The sequence below is a fragment of the Panulirus ornatus genome, chromosome 9 (assembly GCF_036320965.1).
Source record: "Panulirus ornatus isolate Po-2019 chromosome 9, ASM3632096v1, whole genome shotgun sequence".
NCBI classification, from domain to species: Eukaryota; Metazoa; Arthropoda; class Malacostraca; order Decapoda; family Palinuridae; genus Panulirus; species Panulirus ornatus.
The window spans coordinates 43,759,787-43,781,598 of NC_092232.1; the positions used below are offsets into that span (position 1 = coordinate 43,759,787).

At 45.0% G+C, this 21,812-nt stretch overlaps 1 protein-coding gene across 1 annotated transcript in view; it reads right to left on the bottom strand.

Moving 5' to 3' along the window:
* LOC139750063 (uncharacterized) overlaps window positions 1–21,812 on the bottom strand; it is a 37,817-nt gene that overhangs the window by 7,527 nt on the left and 8,478 nt on the right. Inside the window, exons 4-7 of the mRNA XM_071664398.1 lie at window positions 21,280–21,447; window positions 19,854–20,693; window positions 14,573–14,801; window positions 7,621–7,720 (exon numbers count right to left, since the gene is read on the bottom strand). Coding sequence (XP_071520499.1) covers window positions 7,621–7,720; window positions 14,573–14,801; window positions 19,854–20,693; window positions 21,280–21,447 — 1,337 coding nt within the window. The remainder of the gene's footprint in view (window positions 1–7,620; window positions 7,721–14,572; window positions 14,802–19,853; window positions 20,694–21,279; window positions 21,448–21,812) is intronic.

Below are 21,812 nucleotides of genomic sequence, written 5' to 3' on the forward strand. Positions count from 1 at the left end.
GAAAAGGAAGAAGGAACACAGAATCATGAAAAGGAAGAAGGAACACAGAATCATGAAAAAGGAAGAAGGAACACAGAATCATGAAAAGGAAGAAGGAACACAGAATCATGAAAAGGAAGAAGGAACAGAGAATCATGAAAAGGAAGAAGGAACACAGAATCATGAAAAGGAAGAAGGAACACAGAATCATGAAAAGGAAGAAGGAACACAGAATCATGAAAAGGAAGAAGGAAACACAGAATCATGAAAAAGGAAGAAGGAACACAGAATCATGAAAAGGAAGAAGGAACACAGAATCATGAAAAAGGAAGAAGGAACACAGAATCATGAAAAAGGAAGAAGGAACACAGAATCATGAAAAGGAAGAAGGAACACAGAATCATGAAAAAGGAAGAAGGAACACAGAATCATGAAAAAGGAAGAAGGAACACAGAATCATGAAAAAGGAAGAAGGAACAGAGAATCATGAAAAGGAAGAAGGAACACAGAATCATGAAAAGGAAGAAGGAACACAGAATCATGAAAAGGAAGAAGGAACACAGAATCATGAAAAAGGAAGAAGGAACACAGAATCATGAAAAAGGAAGAAGGAACACAGAATCATGAAAAGGAAGAAGGAACACAGAATCATGAAAAGGAAGAAGGAACACAGAATCATGAAAAGGAAGAAGGAACACAGAATCATGAAAAAGGAAGAAGGAACACAGAATCATGAAAAAGGAAGAAGGAACACAGAATCATGAAAAGGAAGAAGGAACACAGAATCATGAAAAAGGAAGAAGGAACACAGAATCATGAAAAGGAAGAAGGAACACAGAATCATGAAAAGGAAGAAGGAACACAGAATCATGAAAAGGAAGAAGGAACACAGAATCATGAAAAAGGAAGAAGGAACACAGAATCATGAAAAGGAAGAAGGAACACAGAATCATGAAAAGGAAGAAGGAACACAGAATCATGAAAAGGAAGAAGGAACACAGAATCATGAAAAGGAAGAAGGAACACAGAATCATGAAAAGGAAGAAGGAACACAGAATCATGAAAAGGAAGAAGGAACACAGAATCATGAAAAGGAAGAAGGAACACAGAATCATGAAAAAGGAAGAAGGAACACAGAATCATGAAAAGGAAGAAGGAACACAGAATCATGAAAAGGAAGAAGGAACACAGAATCATGAAAAGGAAGAAGGAACACAGAATCATGAAAAAGGAAGAAGGAACAGAGAATCATGAAAAGGAAGAAGGAACAGAGAATCATGAAAAGGAAGAAGGAACACAGAATCATGAAAAAGGAAGAAGGAACACAGAATCATGAAAAAGGAAGAAGGAACACAGAATCATGAAAAGGAAGAAGGAACACAGAATCATGAAAAGGAAGAAGGAACACAGAATCATGAAAAGGAAGAAGGAACACAGAATCATGAAAAAGGAAGAAGGAACACAGAATCATGAAAAGGAAGAAGGAACACAGAATCATGAAAAGGAAGAAGGAACACAGAATCATGAAAAAGGAAGAAGGAACACAGAATCATGAAAAAGGAAGAAGGAACAGAGAATCATGAAAAGGAAGAAGGAACACAGAATCATGAAAAGGAAGAAGGAACACAGAATCATGAAAAGGAAGAAGGAACACAGAATCATGAAAAGGAAGAAGGAACACAGAATCATGAAAAGGAAGAAGGAACACAGAATCATGAAAAGGAAGAAGGAACACAGAATCATGAAAAGGAAGAAGGAACACAGAATCATGAAAAGGAAGAAGGAACACAGAATCATGAAAAGGAAGAAGGAACACAGAATCATGAAAAAGGAAGAAGGAACACAGAATCATGAAAAAGGAAGAAGGAACACAGAATCATGAAAAGGAAGAAGGAACACAGAATCATGAAAAAGGAAGAAGGAACACAGAATCATGAAAAGGAAGAAGGAACACAGAATCATGAAAAGGAAGAAGGAACACAGAATCATGAAAAAGGAAGAAGGAACACAGAATCATGAAAAAGGAAGAAGGAACACAGAATCATGAAAAGGAAGAAGGAACACAGAATCATGAAAAAGGAAGAAGGAACAGAGAATCATGAAAAGGAAGAAGGAACACAGAATCATGAAAAGGAAGAAGGAACACAGAATCATGAAAAGGAAGAAGGAACAGAGAATCATGAAAAGGAAGAAGGAACACAGAATCATGAAAAAGGAAGAAGGAACACAGAATCATGAAAAAGGAAGAAGGAACACAGAATCATGAAAAAGGAAGAAGGAACACAGAATCATGAAAAGGAAGAAGGAACACAGAATCATGAAAAGGAAGAAGGAACACAGAATCATGAAAAGGAAGAAGGAACACAGAATCATGAAAAGGAAGAAGGAACACAGAATCATGAAAAGGAAGAAGGAACAGAGAATCATGAAAAGGAAGAAGGAACACAGAATCATGAAAAGGAAGAAGGAACACAGAATCATGAAAAGGAAGAAGGAACACAGAATCATGAAAAGGAAGAAGGAACAGAGAATCATGAAAAGGAAGAAGGAACACAGAATCATGAAAAGGAAGAAGGAACACAGAATCATGAAAAGGAAGAAGGAACACAGAATCATGAAAAGGAAGAAGGAACACAGAATCATGAAAAGGAAGAAGGAACACAGAATCATGAAAAGGAAGAAGGAACACAGAATCATGAAAAGGAAGAAGGAACACAGAATCATGAAAAGGAAGAAGGAACACAGAATCATGAAAAGGAAGAAGGAACACAGAATCATGAAAAGGAAGAAGGAACACAGAATCATGAAAAGGAAGAAGGAACACAGAATCATGAAAAGGAAGAAGGAACACAGAATCATGAAAAGGAAGAAGGAACACAGAATCATGAAAAGGAAGAAGGAACACAGAATCATGAAAAGGAAGAAGGAACACAGAATCATGAAAAGGAAGAAGGAACACAGAATCATGAAAAGGAAGAAGGAACACAGAATCATGAAAAGGAAGAAGGAACACAGAATCATGAAAAGGAAGAAGGAACACAGAATCATGAAAAGGAAGAAGGAACACAGAATCATGAAAAGGAAGAAGGAACACAGAATCATGAAAAGGAAGAAGGAACAGAGAATCATGAAAAGGAAGAAGGAACACAGAATCATGAAAAGGAAGAAGGAACACAGAATCATGAAAAGGAAGAAGGAACACAGAATCATGAAAAGGAAGAAGGAACACAGAATCATGAAAAGGAAGAAGGAACACAGAATCATGAAAAGGAAGAAGGAACACAGAATCATGAAAAGGAAGAAGGAACACAGAATCATGAAAAGGAAGAAGGAACACAGAATCATGAAAAGGAAGAAGGAACACAGAATCATGAAAAGGAAGAAGGAACACAGAATCATGAAAAGGAAGAAGGAACACAGAATCATGAAAAGGAAGAAGGAACACAGAATCATGAAAAGGAAGAAGGAACACAGAATCATGAAAAGGAAGAAGGAACAGAGAATCATGAAAAGGAAGAAGGAACAGAGAATCATGAAAAGGAAGAAGGAACACAGAATCATGAAAAGGAAGAAGGAACACAGAATCATGAAAAGGAAGAAGGAACAGAGAATCATGAAAAGGAAGAAGGAACACAGAATCATGAAAAGGAAGAAGGAACAGAGAATCATGAAAAGGAAGAAGGAACAGAGAATCATGAAAAGGAAGAAGGAACACAGAATCATGAAAAGGAAGAAGGAACAGAGAATCATGAAAAGGAAGAAGGAACAGAGAATCATGAAAAGGAAGAAGGAACACAGAATCATGAAAAGGAAGAAGGAACACAGAATCATGAAAAGGAAGAAGGAACAGAGAATCATGAAAAGGAAGAAGGAACACAGAATCATGAAAAGGAAGAAGGAACACAGAATCATGAAAAGGAAGAAGGAACACAGAATCATGAAAAGGAAGAAGGAACAGAGAATCATGAAAAGGAAGAAGGAACACAGAATCATGAAAAGGAAGAAGGAACAGAGAATCATGAAAAGGAAGAAGGAACACAGAATCATGAAAAGGAAGAAGGAACACAGAATCATGAAAAAGGAAGAAGGAACAGAGAATCATGAAAAGGAAGAAGGAACACAGAATCATGAAAAAGGAAGAAGGAACACAGAATCATGAAAAGGAAGAAGGAACAGAGAATCATGAAAAGGAAGAAGGAACACAGAATCATGAAAAGGAAGAAGGAACACAGAATCATGAAAAAGGAAGAAGGAACAGAGAATCATGAAAAGGAAGAAGGAACAGAGAATCATGAAAAGGAAGAAGGAACAGAGAATCATGAAAAGGAAGAAGGAAACACAGAATCATGAAAAGGAAGAAGGAACACAGAATCATGAAAAGGAAGAAGGAACAGAGAATCATGAAAAGGAAGAAGGAACACAGAATCATGAAAAGGAAGAAGGAACAGAGAATCATGAAAAGGAAGAAGGAACACAGAATCATGAAAAGGAAGAAGGAACACAGAATCATGAAAAGGAAGAAGGAACACAGAATCATGAAAAGGAAGAAGGAACACAGAATCATGAAAAGGAAGAAGGAACACAGAATCATGAAAAAGGAAGAAGGAACAGAGAATCATGAAAAGGAAGAAGGAACAGAGAATCATGAAAAGGAAGAAGGAACAGAGAACCATGAAAAAGGAAGAAGGAACAGAGAATCATGAAAAGGAAGAAGGAACACAGAATCATGAAAAGGAAGAAGGAACAGAGAATCATGAAAAGGAAGAAGGAACAGAGAATCATGAAAAGGAAGAAGGAACAGAGAATCATGAAAAGGAAGAAGGAACAGAGAATCATGAAAAGGAAGAAGGAACACAGAATCATGAAAAAGGAAGAAGGAACACAGAATCATGAAAAAGGAAGAAGGAACAGAGAATCATGAAAAGGAAGAAGGAACACAGAATCATGAAAAGGAAGAAGGAACACAGAATCATGAAAAAGGAAGAAGGAACAGAGAATCATGAAAAGGAAGAAGGAACAGAGAATCATGAAAAGGAAGAAGGAACAGAGAATCATGAAAAGGAAGAAGGAACACAGAATCATGAAAAGGAAGAAGGAACACAGAATCATGAAAAGGAAGAAGGAACAGAGAATCATGAAAAGGAAGAAGGAACACAGAATCATGAAAAGGAAGAAGGAACACAGAATCATGAAAAGGAAGAAGGAACACAGAATCATGAAAAGGAAGAAGGAACAGAGAATCATGAAAAGGAAGAAGGAACAGAGAATCATGAAAAGGAAGAAGGAACAGAGAATCATGAAAAGGAAGAAGGAACACAGAATCATGAAAAGGAAGAAGGAACAGAGAATCATGAAAAAGGAAGAAGGAACACAGAATCATGAAAAAGGAAGAAGGAAGAGAGAATCATGAAAAAGGAAGAAGGAACACAGAATCATGAAAAAGGAAGAAGGAAGAGAGAATCATGAAAAAGGAAGAAGGAACACAGAATCATGAAAAAGGAAGAAGGAACACAGAATCATGAAAAAGGAAGAAGGAACACAGAATCATGAAAAAGGAAGAGGGAACAGAATCATGAAAAAAGGAAGAAGGAACAGAGAATCATGAAAAAGGAAGAAGGAACAGAGAATCATGAAAAAGGAAGAAGGAACAGAGAATCATGAAAAAGGAAGAAGGAACAGAGAATCATGAAAAAGGAAGAAGGAACAGAGAATCATGAAAAGGAAGAGGGAACACAGAATCATGAAAAAGGAAGAAGGAACAGAGAATCATGAAAAAGGAAGAAGGAACACAGAATCATGAAAAAGGAAGAAGGAACAGAGAATCATGAAAAAGGAAGAAGGAACAGAGAACCATGAAAAAGGAAGAAGGAACAGAGAATCATGAAAAAGGAAGAAGGAACACAGAATCATGAAAAAGGAAGAAGGAACAGAGAACCATGAAAAAGGAAGAAGGAACAGAGAATCATGAAAAAGGAAGAAGGAACAGAGAATCATGAAAAAGGAAGAAGGAACAGAGAATCATGAAAAAGGAAGAAGGAACACAGAATCATGAAAAAGAATATTGTGGACAAGGTGGAGAAAAATCTAAAAATTTTCCATAAGTTCGTCAGGAATAAATCACTGAAGATCAGTTAACCAGACTGAAAGATTCAGAGGGAAGTATGTCAGAAGATGATACACAGAGTTAAATGGCAAGCTCAGAAGTGCCTTTACAATGTACGTCGCCGAGATGGGATGAGGAAAAGATCTTGGAAAACATCGAAATTACTGGAAAAGACATAGATAGATCACTATATGGTCTTGACTCGTATGTGTTAAAGAAAACGTGTAGATACACTCAACACATCGCTTTAGGTACTGTGCAATAAGAAACTGGAGGAGTTGCGGAAGGGGAGAAATGTCGTACCCATCTTTAAGGAAGGAGACAGGGAAGTTGTACTGAACTACAGACCGGTCTTTTTCACCAGTTTGGTATGTGAACACAGAAGATATTAGAAGGCAAATACAAGCAAGGAAGAAATTATCTCAGTAAGAAACAAGACAGGTTTAGTGGAAGACCATACATAACACATCTCTTAGGTTCCTGTGAGAGATTGAGTTCAGTTGCAGATAAAAGAGGATGGATACATTGTGTATCCTGGACTGCCAGAGAGCATTTAACACTTCTCCAAGTAGGAGGATGGAAAAGAAGAATTTCTGCAGGATAAGAGAGAGACTCCTTCGACGGAAAAGATTACATCAATGGGAGGGAACAAAAGGGCACATATCAGAGGACCCCTTCCATTGTGGATGACCTGCCAGAGGGAGTGGACGACTCAGGTCATGAGGAACTTGGGAGTCAATATTTCACCACCTTGGGACGATGTAACACAGGTAAACCGTCTTCTGACAAATATCAGAATTACCTTTTTGTACAAGGATACGAAATAGTATTCTGCAAACTGTTCTCTGAGCACATTAGGTCACAACTAGAGTGGCACCCCACAAGTTTGGCCACCGTGTTTAATGAAACACACAAAATATAATAGAAGGAGCAGAGGATGGTAACGAAGCCAATACGAGAGCTGAGTTACTGTGACAGGTTATAGAGGCCATGAACTTGTCCACCATGCAAGACAGACTTGAAGACGACCTGTCAAGTTTCTAAATCAGTTTGATGAAGTCGACAGCGACCAAGTCTACCAAACATGCATTAATACAGCAAACAGGGGACCATAACAAGAAACTTGTCGGTAAAGATGAGAGCAAGTGTTATCATACGAGAGGTGATGGAAAAAGCCAGGTAAATACTTCGAGTTTAAGAAACTTTACAAAGTTGTGACAAAGAAAACGTTCTAGAGTTGGGGATCTAAAGGTTTCAAACTCCTTCCCTATACTATAGAAACAGATGACATACACATGAACTATTCACGAGGTATGTCAGTCCTAAACCAGAATATACTCTTAGTTTCGTCATGGCGCTTCAAGAGATGGATAAAATAGATGATACCAGATAGACAAGAGAGCTGTGTTTACAGGTGAAAATTTGCTCATAGTGTAAAAGAGAGATATGAGTTGATTTCACTTACAAGTCTCATGTTTCGAAACAAGTTTGACAGTGTTGACAGTGAACAGTTCTTCATGAGACACAGTGACACTCACCAGAGGGTTTGGTTGATATAGATGTGAACACAGATTTCTGATGTAGGACAACATTGCACGGTTGAACTAAGGTTCATAGTGTGGAGGATGAAGCAAAGCTCTGCAAAGATGTCAAATGTTTTACGAAAGACATGGCTAAACAGATGGAGGCCTCACGAGTGTATACAGAACTGCATCCCCGAACCTTAAAATGAGATGACTACATAACTTCATTCCACACACACACACACACACACACACACACACACACACACACACACACACACACACACACACACATTGAGAGCGAATGCTGGACTTATCCAGGACTTAGTGTGAGCCATAGGGTGGAGAATGGGTCACTGGGAGGAGATTTAGGAGGCCAGGCAGTACAGCGGAGGACAAACCATGGAGAAATATTCGCTGACAGAAGACTTTCACTGTGTGAAGATTAATGCGCATACTCTGAGAATCTTGAGAGTTCTTACTCTTCCAAGGAAATCATAGAAACGACGAGGATGGGAGCCATCCATACTGAAGGTATTTGTGAAGAGTAAAGTGCAAAAATCTTACAGGGACGTTGTCATGCAGGACCTGAGGTTTGGCGTCGCAAGATGAGCGACTGTAAGGCTCTGCTCGTAATACCACAATGTTGTATGGGTTATGGTGAAGGGAAGAGACTGGCGTACAATCCATGCAAGGTTACTGCTCTGTCTTGAAGACTTATTAAACCTCAAGGACTCTTATGTCTTGGGCACCTGCAGCTCCAAGGCTGCGCTACAGTCAGTAGCAGGGAAAGGATATGCTCCTAAGGAAGAAGAAGCTGTTAGACGATATTGTGCGAAGGTGATTTTTCTTCATTCGTAACCACAAGTAGGAAGAGTCCGGTAACACCAGAAGTAGATGAAGTACGACTTCATTTATTCACACCCACTCTCCAGCTCTTACGTGTATTGTACACTACCTTTCCGTAGCTTCCCCCAACCACTTCATATTCCCTGGTTAATGCTACCGACAGCACGTCACTCCCTGCGTACCACACTGCTCCACTTCACTCTTCTCCCGTGTACGCTTCTCCCCCTCCCGTATAATGAGGCCCTATAAACTCAAAATCTCTTTCATTCCATCTATTTGGACTAACCCCTTCCCCCTCACCACTTCCTCCCTCCAATTTTGACAAAGAAATCCTCTTTGTTAGATTCTCTTCACTCGTCCTCTCCATATGACCAAACCATTTCAGCACATGCTCTTCAGCTCTTTCAATCATACTCTGGTTACTACCATACATCTCTCTCTCTTATATTGTCACTTCACATACGATCAAACCACCTCATACCACATACTGTCCTAAAGCATTCTTTTCCAACACATCCACCTTCCTACCATTCATTCGTGTTCGCGTCCTACGATTCACACCAGGAAAGCACAGCTGGGACCACTATAGCATTAAACATACCCACTCTTTCCCCACACCGACGGTGATCCTTCTCTGTCTACACTTTCCTCAATACACATACGACCTTTCCCTCCTCATCCACCCTGTGAGTCACTTCAGCGCTCATGCGTCCATCCACTGACATGTCCACTTGTCTTCCCTCATCCCATACGTTCTCCCAGAATCAGACACCAGCTTCTGCATTTTCTTGCTCGAGTTTGTGACAGTAGCCTCCCCCCCCCCCCCACACCCACACCCTCAGCATGCTGTGTAGACCTGCCTCTCTCTCTCTCTCTCTCTCTCTCTCTCTCTCTCTCTCTCTCTCTCTCTCTCTCTCTCTCTCTCTCCGAGACCCCTGGCAATTACCTCCCTCATCTCCCTCCATCCATATGGAAATTAAATAGCCACGTTGACATCATACAACCTTGATGCAAACCCACCTTCACTTGGAACCACTCACCCTCCTCTCTGTCTAGTCACATAGGGTGGAGATTGGGTCACTGGGAGGAGATTTAGGAGGCCAGGCAGTACAGCGGAGGACAAACTAAAGAGAAATATTCGCTGACAGAAGACTTTCACTGTGTGAAGATTAATGCGCATACTCTGAGAATCTAGAGAGTTCTTACTCTTCCAAGGAAATCATAGAAACGACGAGGATGGGAGCCATCCATACTGAAGGTATTTGTGAAGAGTAAAGTGCAAAAATCTTACAGGGACGTTGTCATGCAGGACCTGAGGTTTGGCGTCGCAAGATGCGCGACTGTAAGGCTCTGCTCGTAATACCACAATGTTGTATGGGTTATGGTGAAGGGAAGAGACTGGCGTACAATCTATGGAAGGTTACTGCTCTATCTTGAAGACTTATGAAACCTCAAGGACTCTTATGTCTTGGGCACCTGCAGCTCCAAGGCTGCGCTACAGTCAGTAGCAGGGAAAGGATATGCTCCTAAGGAAGAAGAAGCTGTTAGTCGATATTGTGCGAAGGTGATTTTTCTTCATCCGTAACCACAAGTAGGAAGAGTCCGGTAACACCAGAAGTAGATAAAGTACGGCTTCATTTATTCACACCCACTCTCCAGCTCTTACGTGTATTGTACAGACCTTTCCGTAGCTTCCCCCAACCACTTCATATTCCCTGGTTAATGCTACCGACAGCACGTCACTCCCTGCGTACCACACTGCTCCACTTCACTCTTCTCCCGTGTACGCTTCTCCCCCTCCGTATAATGAGGCCCTATAAACTTAAAATCTTTTTCATTCCATCTATTTGGACTAACCCCTTTCCCCTCACCACTTCCTCCAATTTTGACATAGAAATCCTCTTTGTTAGATTCTCTTCACTCCTCCTCTCCATATGTCCAAACCATTTCAGCACATGCTCTTCAGCTCTTTCAATCATACTCTGGTTACTACCATACATCTCTCTCTCTTATATTGTCACTTCACATACGATCAAACCACCTCATACCACATACTGTCCTAAAGCATTCTTTTCCAACATATCCACCTTCCTACCATTCATTCGTGTTCGCGTCCTACGATTCACACCAGGAAAGCACAGCTGGGACCACTATAGCATTAAACATACCCACTCTTTCCCCACACCGACGGTGATCCTTCTCTGTCTACACTTTCCTCAATACACATACGACCTTTCCCTCCTCATCCACCCTGTGAGTCACTTCAGCGCTCATGCGTCCATCCACTGACATGTCCACTTGTCTTCCCTCATCCCATACGTTCTCCCAGAATCAGACACCAACTTCTGCATTTTCTTGCTCGAGTTTGTGACAGTAGCCTCCCCCCCCCCCCCCACACCCTCAGCATGCTCTGTAGACCTGCCTCTCTCTCTCCCTCTCTCTCTCTCTCTCTCTCTCTCTCTCTCTCTCTCTCTCTCTCTCTCTCTCTCTCTCTCCTCTCTCTCTCTCTCTCTCTCTCTCTCCGAGACCCCTGGCAATTACCTCCCTCATCTCCCTCCATCCATATGGAAATTAAATAGCCACGTTGACATCATACAACCTTGATGCAAACCCACCTTCACTTGGAACCACTCACCCTCCTCTCTGTCTAGTCACACACACACACACATACACACACACAACACACGCCTTTCACTCGATCAGACCTCCTCGCTGCTTCTAATAGCTTTTCTCCCACACCATATACTCATCACCTCTTCCACACGGCTATAAAGCATATCTATCGACACCATTGTATTATTCCCTCAGATCCATGAATGCCACATACAGATCTCTTTCTCTACGTACTCCTCACACAGGGTATTTAGAACAAACACCTGATCCACACATCCTCTACCAATTCTGGAACCATATTGTTTCTACCCAGTCCGCCTCCACCTGCTGCCACCACCTCCCACACAACTCATCATGTGTACTCAAACAATCTTATGCCTCTTTGATTCGAACAAGTGCCTTTTTTTTTTACGTTTTTTTACTTGATCGCCGTTTCCTGCGTTTGGGAGGTAGCGCCAGGAACAGAAGAAGAGAGGCCTGCATCCGCTTACATTCGGAAACCGCAGCACCCTCTCCACATCCAGGCCCCACAGACCTTTCCATAGTTTACCCTGGACGCTTCACATGCATCTGGTTCGGTCCGTTGACAACACGTCGACCCTAGTATACCACATCGTTCCAATTCACTCTATCATGTTTACTACAATAGAGATACGTGGCCCACACCGTCACCGGTACCGGAGGCGAAAGCCTACACCGGATCCTGATCTGTCAGACTCGGTCCGTGCTGAAGGACGATTGTGACACTGAGATAGTGTGGAAGGTCACCCTTGTGTTCTCCCTGCAGAACGTGAAGTTCATCCTCTCCAACATATGAGGTTCATTCTCTCCAACACGCGAGGCACACCCTCTCCAACACGTGAGGCACACCCTCTCCAACACGTGAGGCACACCCTCTCCAACACGTGAGGCACACCCTCTCCAACACGTGAGGCACACCCTCTCCAACACGCCATACACACTCTCTCAAACACGTGAGGCACACCCTCTCCAACACGTGAGGCACACCCTCTCCAACACGTGAGGCACACCCTCTCCAACACGTGAAGCACACCCTCTCCAACACGTGAGGCACACCCTCTCCAACACGCGAGGCACACCCTCTCCACCACGCCATACACACTCTCTCAAACACGTGAGGCACACCCTCTCCAACACGTGAGGCACACCCTCTCCAACACGTGAGGCACACCCTCTCCAACACGTGAGGCACACCCTCTCCAACACGCCATACACACTCTCTCCAACACGTGAGGCACACCCTCTCCAACAAGTGAGGCACATCCTCTCCAACACGTGAGGCACACCCTCTCCAACACGTGAGGCACACCCTCTCCAACACGTGAGGCACACCCTCTCCAACATGTGAGGCACACCCTCTCCAACACGCCATACACACTCTCAAACACGTGAGGCACACCCTCTCCAACACGTCACGCAGATCCTCTCCAGCACGTCACGCAGATCCTCTCCAACACGTCATGCAGATCCTCTCCAACACGTCACGGAGATCCTCTCCAGCACGTCACGCAGATCCTCTCCAACACGGTCATGCAGATCCTTTCCAACACGTCATGCAGATCCTCTCCAACACGTCATGCAGATCCTCTCCAACACGTCATGCAGATCTTCTCCAACACGTCACGCAGATCCTCTCCAACACGTCATACACATCCTTTCCAACACGTCACGCACACCCTCTCCAACACGTCACGCAGATCCTCTCTAACACGTCACGCAGATCCTCTCCAACACGTCACGCAGATCCTCTCCAACACGTCATGCAGATCCTTTCCAACACGTCATGCAGATACTCTCCAACACGTCATACAGATCCTCTCCAACACGTCATGCAGATCCTCTCCAACACGTCACGCACATCCTCTCCAACACGTCACGCAGATCCTCTCCAACACGTCACACACATCCTTTCCAACACGTCACGCACACCCTCTCCAACACGTCATGCAGATCCTCTCCAACACGTCACGCAGATCCTCTCCAACACGTCACGCAGATCCTCTCCAACACGTCACGCAGATCCTCTCCAACACGTCACGCAGATCCTCTCCAACACGTCTCGCAGATCCTCTCCAACACGTCATACACATCCTTTCCAACACGTCACGCACACCCTCTCCAACACGTCATGCAGATCCTCTCCAACACGTCACGCAGATCCTCTCCAACACGTCATGCACATCCTCTCCAACACGTCACGCACACCCTCTCCAACACGTCATGCAGATCCTCTCCAACACGTCTCGCAGATCCTCTCCAACACGTCTCGCAGATCCTCTCCAACACGTCATACACATCCTTTCCAACACGTCACGCACACCCTCTCCAACACGTCATGCAGATCCTCTCCAACACGTCACGCAGATCCTCTCCAACACGTCACGCAGATCCTCTCCAACACGTCACGCACACCCTCTCCAACACGTCATGCAGATCCTCTCCAACACGTCACGCAGATCCTCTCCAACACGTCACGCAGATCCTCTCCAACACGTCACGCAGATCCTCTCCAACACGTCACGCAGATCCTCTCCAACACGTCACGCACACCCTCTCCAACACGTCATGCAGATCCTCTCCAACACGTCTCGCAGATCCTCTCCAACACGTCTCGCAGATCCTCTCCAACACGTCATACACATCCTTTCCAACACGTCACGCACACCCTCTCCAACACGTCATGCAGATCCTCTCCAACACGTCACGCAGATCCTCTCCAACACGTCACGCAGATCCTCTCCAACACGTCACGCACACCCTCTCCAACACGTCATGCAGATCCTCTCCAACACGTCACGCAGATCCTCTCCAACACGTCACGCAGATCCTCTCCAACACGTCACGCACACCCTCTCCAACACGTCACGCAGATCCTCTCCAACACGTCACGCACACCCTCTCCAACACGTCATGCAGATCCTCTCCAACACGTCACGCAGATCCTCTCCAACACGTCACGCAGATCCTCTCCAACACGTCACGCAGATCCTCTCCAACACGTCATGCACATCCTCTCCAACACGTCACGCAGATCCTCTCCAACACGTCATGCACATCCTCTCCAACATGTCATGCAGATCCTCTCCAACACGTCATGCACATCCTCTCCAACACGTCACGCAGATCCTCTCCAACACGTCATGCACACCCTCTCCAACACGTCTCGCAGATCCTCTCCAACACGTCATGCAGATCCTCTCCAACGCGTCTCGCAGATCCTCTCCAACACGTCATGCAGATCCTCTCCAACACGTCACGCAGATCCTCTCCAACACGTCACGCAGATCCTCTCCAACACGTCATGCACATCCTCTCCAACACGTCACGCAGATCCTCTCCAACACGTCATGCACACCCTCTCCAACACGTCTCGCAGATCCTCTCCAACACGTCATGCACATCCTCTCCAACACGTCATGCAGATCCTCTCCAACACGTCTCGCAGATCCTCTCCAACACGTCATGCAGATCCTCTCCAACTTACCATTCTCCACCTTGATCCTGAGGGTGGTCCTGGTGTGGGCGTGGTCGTGGTGGGTAGTCGTGGTGGCTGTGGTCGTGGTGGTACTCGGCGCAAGTCGCTGGGTCTGGTTGTCGTCCAGCTGGGAGTTGTCGTCGACCGTGTTCTCCTGGTCGTTGCTCTCCTGGCTCTCTCCTGCCTCGTCCAGCACCGGCGTGTGCACCAGCGTCAGGGAGTTCTTACGGGAAGGTCCCTGAAGGGAAGGGGCAATGAGGGTTAAACTCCTGCGGTCGTCATGTAGGGAACAAAACAAAGGAAGTCTTCCTACCTGTGTGTCAACGGAGGGTTACGGTGTCTGCTTCTTCACTGCCATGTCTTAATTTTGCATTTCCCTCTCCCCTTCACGGGCAAGAATCACATACGGCCTCATTCATTACTGTTGACTTCCCTGCATCGTTTTATTAAACTTGACATATACGGAGAACGAAACGGGGTTCATCCTACTATTGTTCGATTCTCATAAAACAGTCATTCAAATCTGTTCTAGTTAGATGAAAATTAAGTCGATAAATTATCTGGAAATCTCATCAAGATACAGAAATATCACGTACGTCTACGAGAGATCTTGTATTCTGGTCTGGTATGACCGAAGAAATCAAAGGTCTGGTAAATTCATAAGATATACAGAACCTCATATTGCAGCCAGCAAGGAAATAATGCCTCTCATCCCACACGAAGCTCCAAAACTCCCACGTACGATGCTTGGTGCAAATTGCTGTGGATGGAATAACATATGACGTCGCCTACTTCCATCCACCCTCGTCAACCTCAGCTGCAGTGGAGTTGTACTCCCTTGTCTCCAGACCTGGCGCAAAAGGTTGCCTTTGACCATTTACCACCTGGATCTACCTGACCTTGGTCAATACGATCTACCTGACCTTTGTCTATACGACCTACCTGACCTTGGCCCATACCTGAGCTAACTTCTAGACGTCGTCCAGAACCAAACCTGACCCGCCGCCATTCGTCCCTTGTTTAAGTACAAACCGTCCCCATCATACAGCCTCGTAAATATGTCTTGTTTATGTACGAGATACGTCCCTTGTATCTATCCTGTGTGTCCGTCATTGTACTCCATAAATCTTACATTGTCCCTTGATGGTAGTCTTGTTACCAAGACTTTAGCAACGTCTGCCTTTCAGCTTCCAAACGAGAGCACAATACTTAGCCTGGGAGACCTACCGGCTCTCAATACGCTATGCTGCGTGTTGTCGCACTTCGTTGCACGACTGTGATATCCTAAAGTGACGCTTTGTCTCTCATAACTCGTTGTCTGGCGCACTGGGAGCACACCCTCCTCCTGCTACTGTTTCTGCCACAGTGCTCTTCCTCTTGATGCCTTAACATTACGTTCCTACCCAGGCTCATCCTGTCCTTGGTTTTGTATTACCTGACCACTACGTTATGGTCACCCATCCTCGTTATCATGCGTCCTCAACTTGGTCTCCCTACCATTTCTGATAGTGCTAAAACTCCCAAAGTCTTCTGAGGTCGTCTGGCATGGCTACCTCGTCTACATCGCCCGTCTTGGTCATAACCTCCAACACTCTTCATAATCCTCGTCCTCCACAGCGAGAGCGGTGACATACCCAGCCAGTCCCGCGCCATCAGGCGAGCATGTCCCCCGCCCACCTGACTTGCCCCTATCACACTCTCACACACACCTTCACTCACTTGCTAATCCTGACTTACTTCCCGGTTTCACTCAGAGGAGCACTGAGAGCAGGCACTGTGAGCTGCGTGAGGCATCCTGGTGATGTTCGTCTCACAATATACCCGCAGTCCAGGAGGCACCAAGTCCTAGAATACCCTCCTGGATCTTTAATGACTTATGCAGTCACCCCGTGGTTAACACACACACACACACACATACACATAGGCCTTTGTGGTGTAGTGGTCAGTGTTACTGACCATGAATCAGCATGGGCCGCCAGGTGTCGGACCCTCCTGGGCTCGAAGCCTGAGCATGGGAGTCGGCCGACACCCAACCCAGGTATTCATCTTCCCCCTCGTGTCATGTACATAATAAATCTTCAACACTGACCAATGATATGGTCCACTCTCTGCATGGCTGATCTAATATCATCATTTCATACATCATTTCCCTTCTAATTCTTAACACAATTTGATCCCTTCATTCTTGTAAGTTCAAGTGTATTACTGGCTGGGCTGCCTACCTTTTTCTAATCTTATGAATTCTGCAGTTCATCCGTTTTCCCTTACCTGCCACTTCTTAATCTCTGGCTAACACCAGCCTCACCTCTCTTGCTCTCCCATATTTCCCGCATATCTGTATTGTGAAGACAATAAAGGTTTTATTTGGAAAGAATTTGACCAGAGGCCTCATCACTTAACCTTTCCTTTCCACAATCAAGAGTTCATCTGTTGACCAAGGCTCTCACAGACCCACCACATCTGTCACGTAACACGGCTCTTGTGATGCTGTTTCAACGCTGGTGTCTCTGTGGAGCAATGATCTCAAAACCCAGAACTTGTTCCAACCTTAACGTTTTCCACAACATCAAAGTGGGATTTTTCAATGTTTCAAACACGAGAATATTACTCTTACTACCACGTGCACGTGTGTACTGAACATCTTGCTCTCTTACCCACTCGTTTTTTTTTCTTCCAAATCTTCCACTGAAGTAGCATCATCAGCATACAGCAGCTATGGTAAATTTCTCTCTTGATCAACTGTGGTTCACTCATCCAGTCAACTCGCATACTGGTCCATTCATTTAACCATGGAAGTGGGTCAGTGCATCACACAGTACACTCACTCCCACCACAAGATGATACATTCAACCACAAGTGTTACGCTCACTTTATAATTCCTTTATCAGCCTCTCGGGCACACGTAAGAGTCAACCAGAATTTCGTAAGATCTCTTCCCGTTTGTTATTCTCTCTCTCTCTCTCTCTCTCTCTCTCTCTCTCTCTCTCTCTCTCTCTCTCTCTCTCTCTCTCTCTCTATATATATATATATATATATATATATATATATATATATATATATATATATTTTTTCTTTTTTTTCTTTATTTATTATACTTTGTCGCTGTCTCCCGCGTTTGCGAGGTAGCGCAAGGAAACAGACGAAAGAAATGGCCCAACCCCCCCCCCCATACACATGTATATACATACGTCCACACACGCAAATATACATACCTACACAGCTTTCCATATATATATTTTACTTTGTCGCTGTCTCCCGCGTTAGCGAGGTAGCGCAAGGAAACAGACGAAAGAATGGCCCAACCCACCCACATACACATGTATATACATACACGTCCACACACGCAAATATACATACCTATACATCTCAACGTATACATATATATACACACACAGACAGATACATATATACACATTTACATAATTCATACCGTCTGCCTTTATTCATTCCCATCGCCACCTCGCCACATATGCAATAACAACCCCCTCCCCCCCCTCCTCATGTGTGCGAGGTAGCGCTAGGAAAAGACAACAAAGGCCCCATTCGTTCATACTCAGTCTCTAGCTGTCATGTAATAATGTACCGAAACCACAGCTCCCTTTCCACATCCAGGCCCCACAGAACTTTCCATGGTTTACCCCAGACGCTTCACATGCCCTGGTTCAATCCACTGACAGCACGTCAACCCCGGTATACCACATTATTCTAATTCACTCTATTCCTTGCACGCCTTTCACACTCCTGCATGCTTAGGCCCCGATCACTTAAAATCTTTTTCACTCCATCTTTCCACCTCCAGTTTGGTCTCCCACTTCTCCTCGTTCCCTCCATCTCTGACACATATATCCTCTTGGTCAATCTTTCCTCACTCATTCTCTCCATGTGACCAAACCATTTCAAAACACCCTCTTCTGCTCTCTCAACCACAGTCTTTTTATTACCACACATCTCTCTTACCCTATCATTACTTACTAGATAAAACCACCTCACACCACATATTGTCCTCAAACATCTCATTTCCAGAACATCCACCCTCCTCCGTACAACTCTATCCATAGCCCACGCCTCGCAACCATATAACATTCTTGGAACCACTATTCCTTCAAACATACCCATTTTTGCTTTCCGAGATAATGTTCTCGACTTCCACACAGTCTTCAACGCTCCCAGAATTTTCGCCCCCTCCTCCACCCTATGATTCACTTCCGCTTCCATGGTTCCATCCGCTGCCAGATCCACTCCCAGATATCTAAAACACTTTACTTCCTCGAGTTTTTCTCCATTCAAACTTACCTCCCAATTGACTTGACCCTCAACCCTACTGTACCTAATAACCTTGCTCTTATTCACATTTACTCTCAGCTTTTTTCTTTCACACACTTTACCAAACTCAGTCACCAGCTTCTGCAGTTTCTCACATGAATCAGCCACCAGCGCTGTATCATCAGCGACTCACTTCCCAAGCTCTTTCATCCACAACAGACTGCATACTTGCCCCTCTTTCCAAAACTCTTGCATTCACCTCCCTAACCTTATCCATAAACAAACTAAACAACCATGGAGACATCACACACCCGTGCCGCAAACCTACATTCACTGTGAACCAATCACTTTCCTCTCTTCCTACATGTACACATGCCTTACATCCTCGATAAAAACTTTTCACTGCTTCTAACAACTTGCCTCCCACACCATATATTCTTAATACCTTCCACAGAGCATCTCTATCAACTCTATCATATATATCTTTAAAACCAAAAATCAAAGTCTATCTCATTTTAGCTAATCTATGCCTCATTAGCTTGCTGCACATCTATTAGGAAGGGGAACAGGTGGAGAGACTGTGGACCGACTGCCGTAGCCAGGATTCGAACCTATGCGGGCTCTAACAGGGTCTTCCCGTAAGAGAGTTACGGTCAGCTGCTCTGACCTTTATACCACAGAAGTCAACCATACAGGTCACGCTTATCCAAAAGAAAAAAATTGCTAATTCATTTTTTTGCCTCTCTGTCCACCATCAGTCATCCGATAAACCAGAGTGAGTGTCTCTGCTGACCTGCTTAGAGGATTCCACTCAGCACATCATCAACATCCCACCAACTATATCTCTCACTAGTATCCTATCATCCTCACCAGCATCCTACCATCCTCACCAGTATCCTACCATCCTCACCAGTATCCTACCATCCCCAGCAACACACTATGAGAAACTTATTGATCATGTTTAAAGCTGACAACGTAAATAAGATTGCATGTGATAACCCAGGTCGAGGTCGGCAGCAGAACCCACCATGAGCATGTCAGCCACCTCCTCCCGCAGGTTGACGATCTTGCCGTTCTTGACGACGCAGGTAGGAACCTTGGCGAGGAAGTCCTCGACCGACGTCCGCCGCTTCCTGAGACTTTCCACATCGTAGGGGTCTGCGCTGAGGACGCCCAGGCTGCCGCGTCGCATGTGGTTGCCGTTGGAGTCGAAGGTGTCGTCGTGGAGGAGGAAGGCAGTGCGGTTGATGCGGTTCCATTCGAGGGGATGTTTGGAGGTGGCACGACGACCCAGGTCAAGGTCGAGGGTCGTCCTGGCTAATTCGCTGCTACGGCGACACTCCGACCCTCGACGACACTGGTGCGTGCGGTGGTCAGAGCCCCGACGTGACTCGCTCTCTCTACGACTGTCCCGACGTACTGTGGCCACGCTAGGCACCACAGGTGTCTCCGAGGAGCGCCACAACTCACTCCCGCGCCGCCCGCCACTCTCGCCTCTCCCGATCCCCTCACCCTCTGACTTGTCACTGCCTCGCTGGAGAGAGTTGCGACGACTGCTGACATCGCTTGACTCACTGCGGTAGTCCACCTCCGGGCATAAGTGCGAGGTGTCCCCGGGTGGCTCAGGCAAGGCGGTGGCAGGAGGGGCACTGTCACTAGCCTCGGGCAAGACGGTAGGCTCGGGCGGTCGAGGCTCCGTCTCCGAGACGCTGCTGAACAACGTGGAGGTGACGGAGGTGAGGGAGGACGCCGTGGGCACGGAGTCAGACGTGGTGGGAAGTCTGGGCTTAGGTGGCACTGGAGGCCGCGTCGCCCCCTTGCGTTTGGAGGAGTTAGGCAGAAATATGACCTGACGTTTATCACGGACCTGGAAAGGACGTGTGGGGGTGAGACGAGACACTTCACAAAACTTACACCAAGGAAAATAATTGGATATCAAATATTTTGTGAGATTTTTCTCTTAGAATGAAAAAGAAAGAAGAGTGGGGGCGAACTATCAGGCTCTTGTGACAATACTGAATCATATACCATTTCTTTGTTACTCTAGTTATACGATGCGAAATATACTTCAATGACTGATTTCTTACATACAAATACAGTAAGGTGATTAAGTCACTACATCAAGCTACTGTTCCCTGTGATGCGTTGGTGACACATGCAGAGAAGTCAAGACCTCCAAAGCTATCAGCAAAGTTTGTCCCACAAGCCCGCTGGGCCAGGGTAACATGCTTGTGTGTAATCATATGCTAATATATGTATATTCTGACCTTATATCCACTCAATCTGATGTTCGATGTGTACAGTACACAGAGGGAAGGCAAGAGGTGACCATAAAGCTGGAGATGGTAACAATTCCAAGTTCTGATTACAGTGAACAATTCAGTTCTCGGGAAGCTATAGACAACATGTGGCCCCATACTGCTGGTGTAGTGGGCAAGCGTGGTAGGACTTGCCTTGATGGGGACGCCGTCAGGATAGGTGTCCTGCAGTTCGCTGGGGAAGAAGCCGTCCAGTATATCCTGCAGGAACTGACGCGTCTTGACGGCTTCGAAGCTGCGGAACCCACCGTCGTCCACCACGATACCGTTCTTGTAGAGCGTTAACTGCAGACTCTCCCCAGCCTGGTGAGGGAGGGTTCTCAATGAATATATTCACCTTTTCATCCACTGAATCATATCTAGAATTACCCTAGAACGTCGCACAAAGGAGCTGTTCGAACTGGGGAGAAAATATCATCACTGAAATACATCTAAAGCGGCAGCTGGCAACTCCACAGGAAACAGTATGAAACATTACATCACTTGTATATGAGATGGCATTAGGCCATCCAAAGTAGATAAATTCCTGGTAGTTCTGCAGCCGGTCACGGTCATCTGTAGTGAGTGAATCTTAGAAAGCCACCTGGGTCCTATACACAGTGACAGTGTACGTGGTCTTAGATACATCATTAACACCTGTGGAAGGTGTAAAAAGGTTTTTCGGTTGG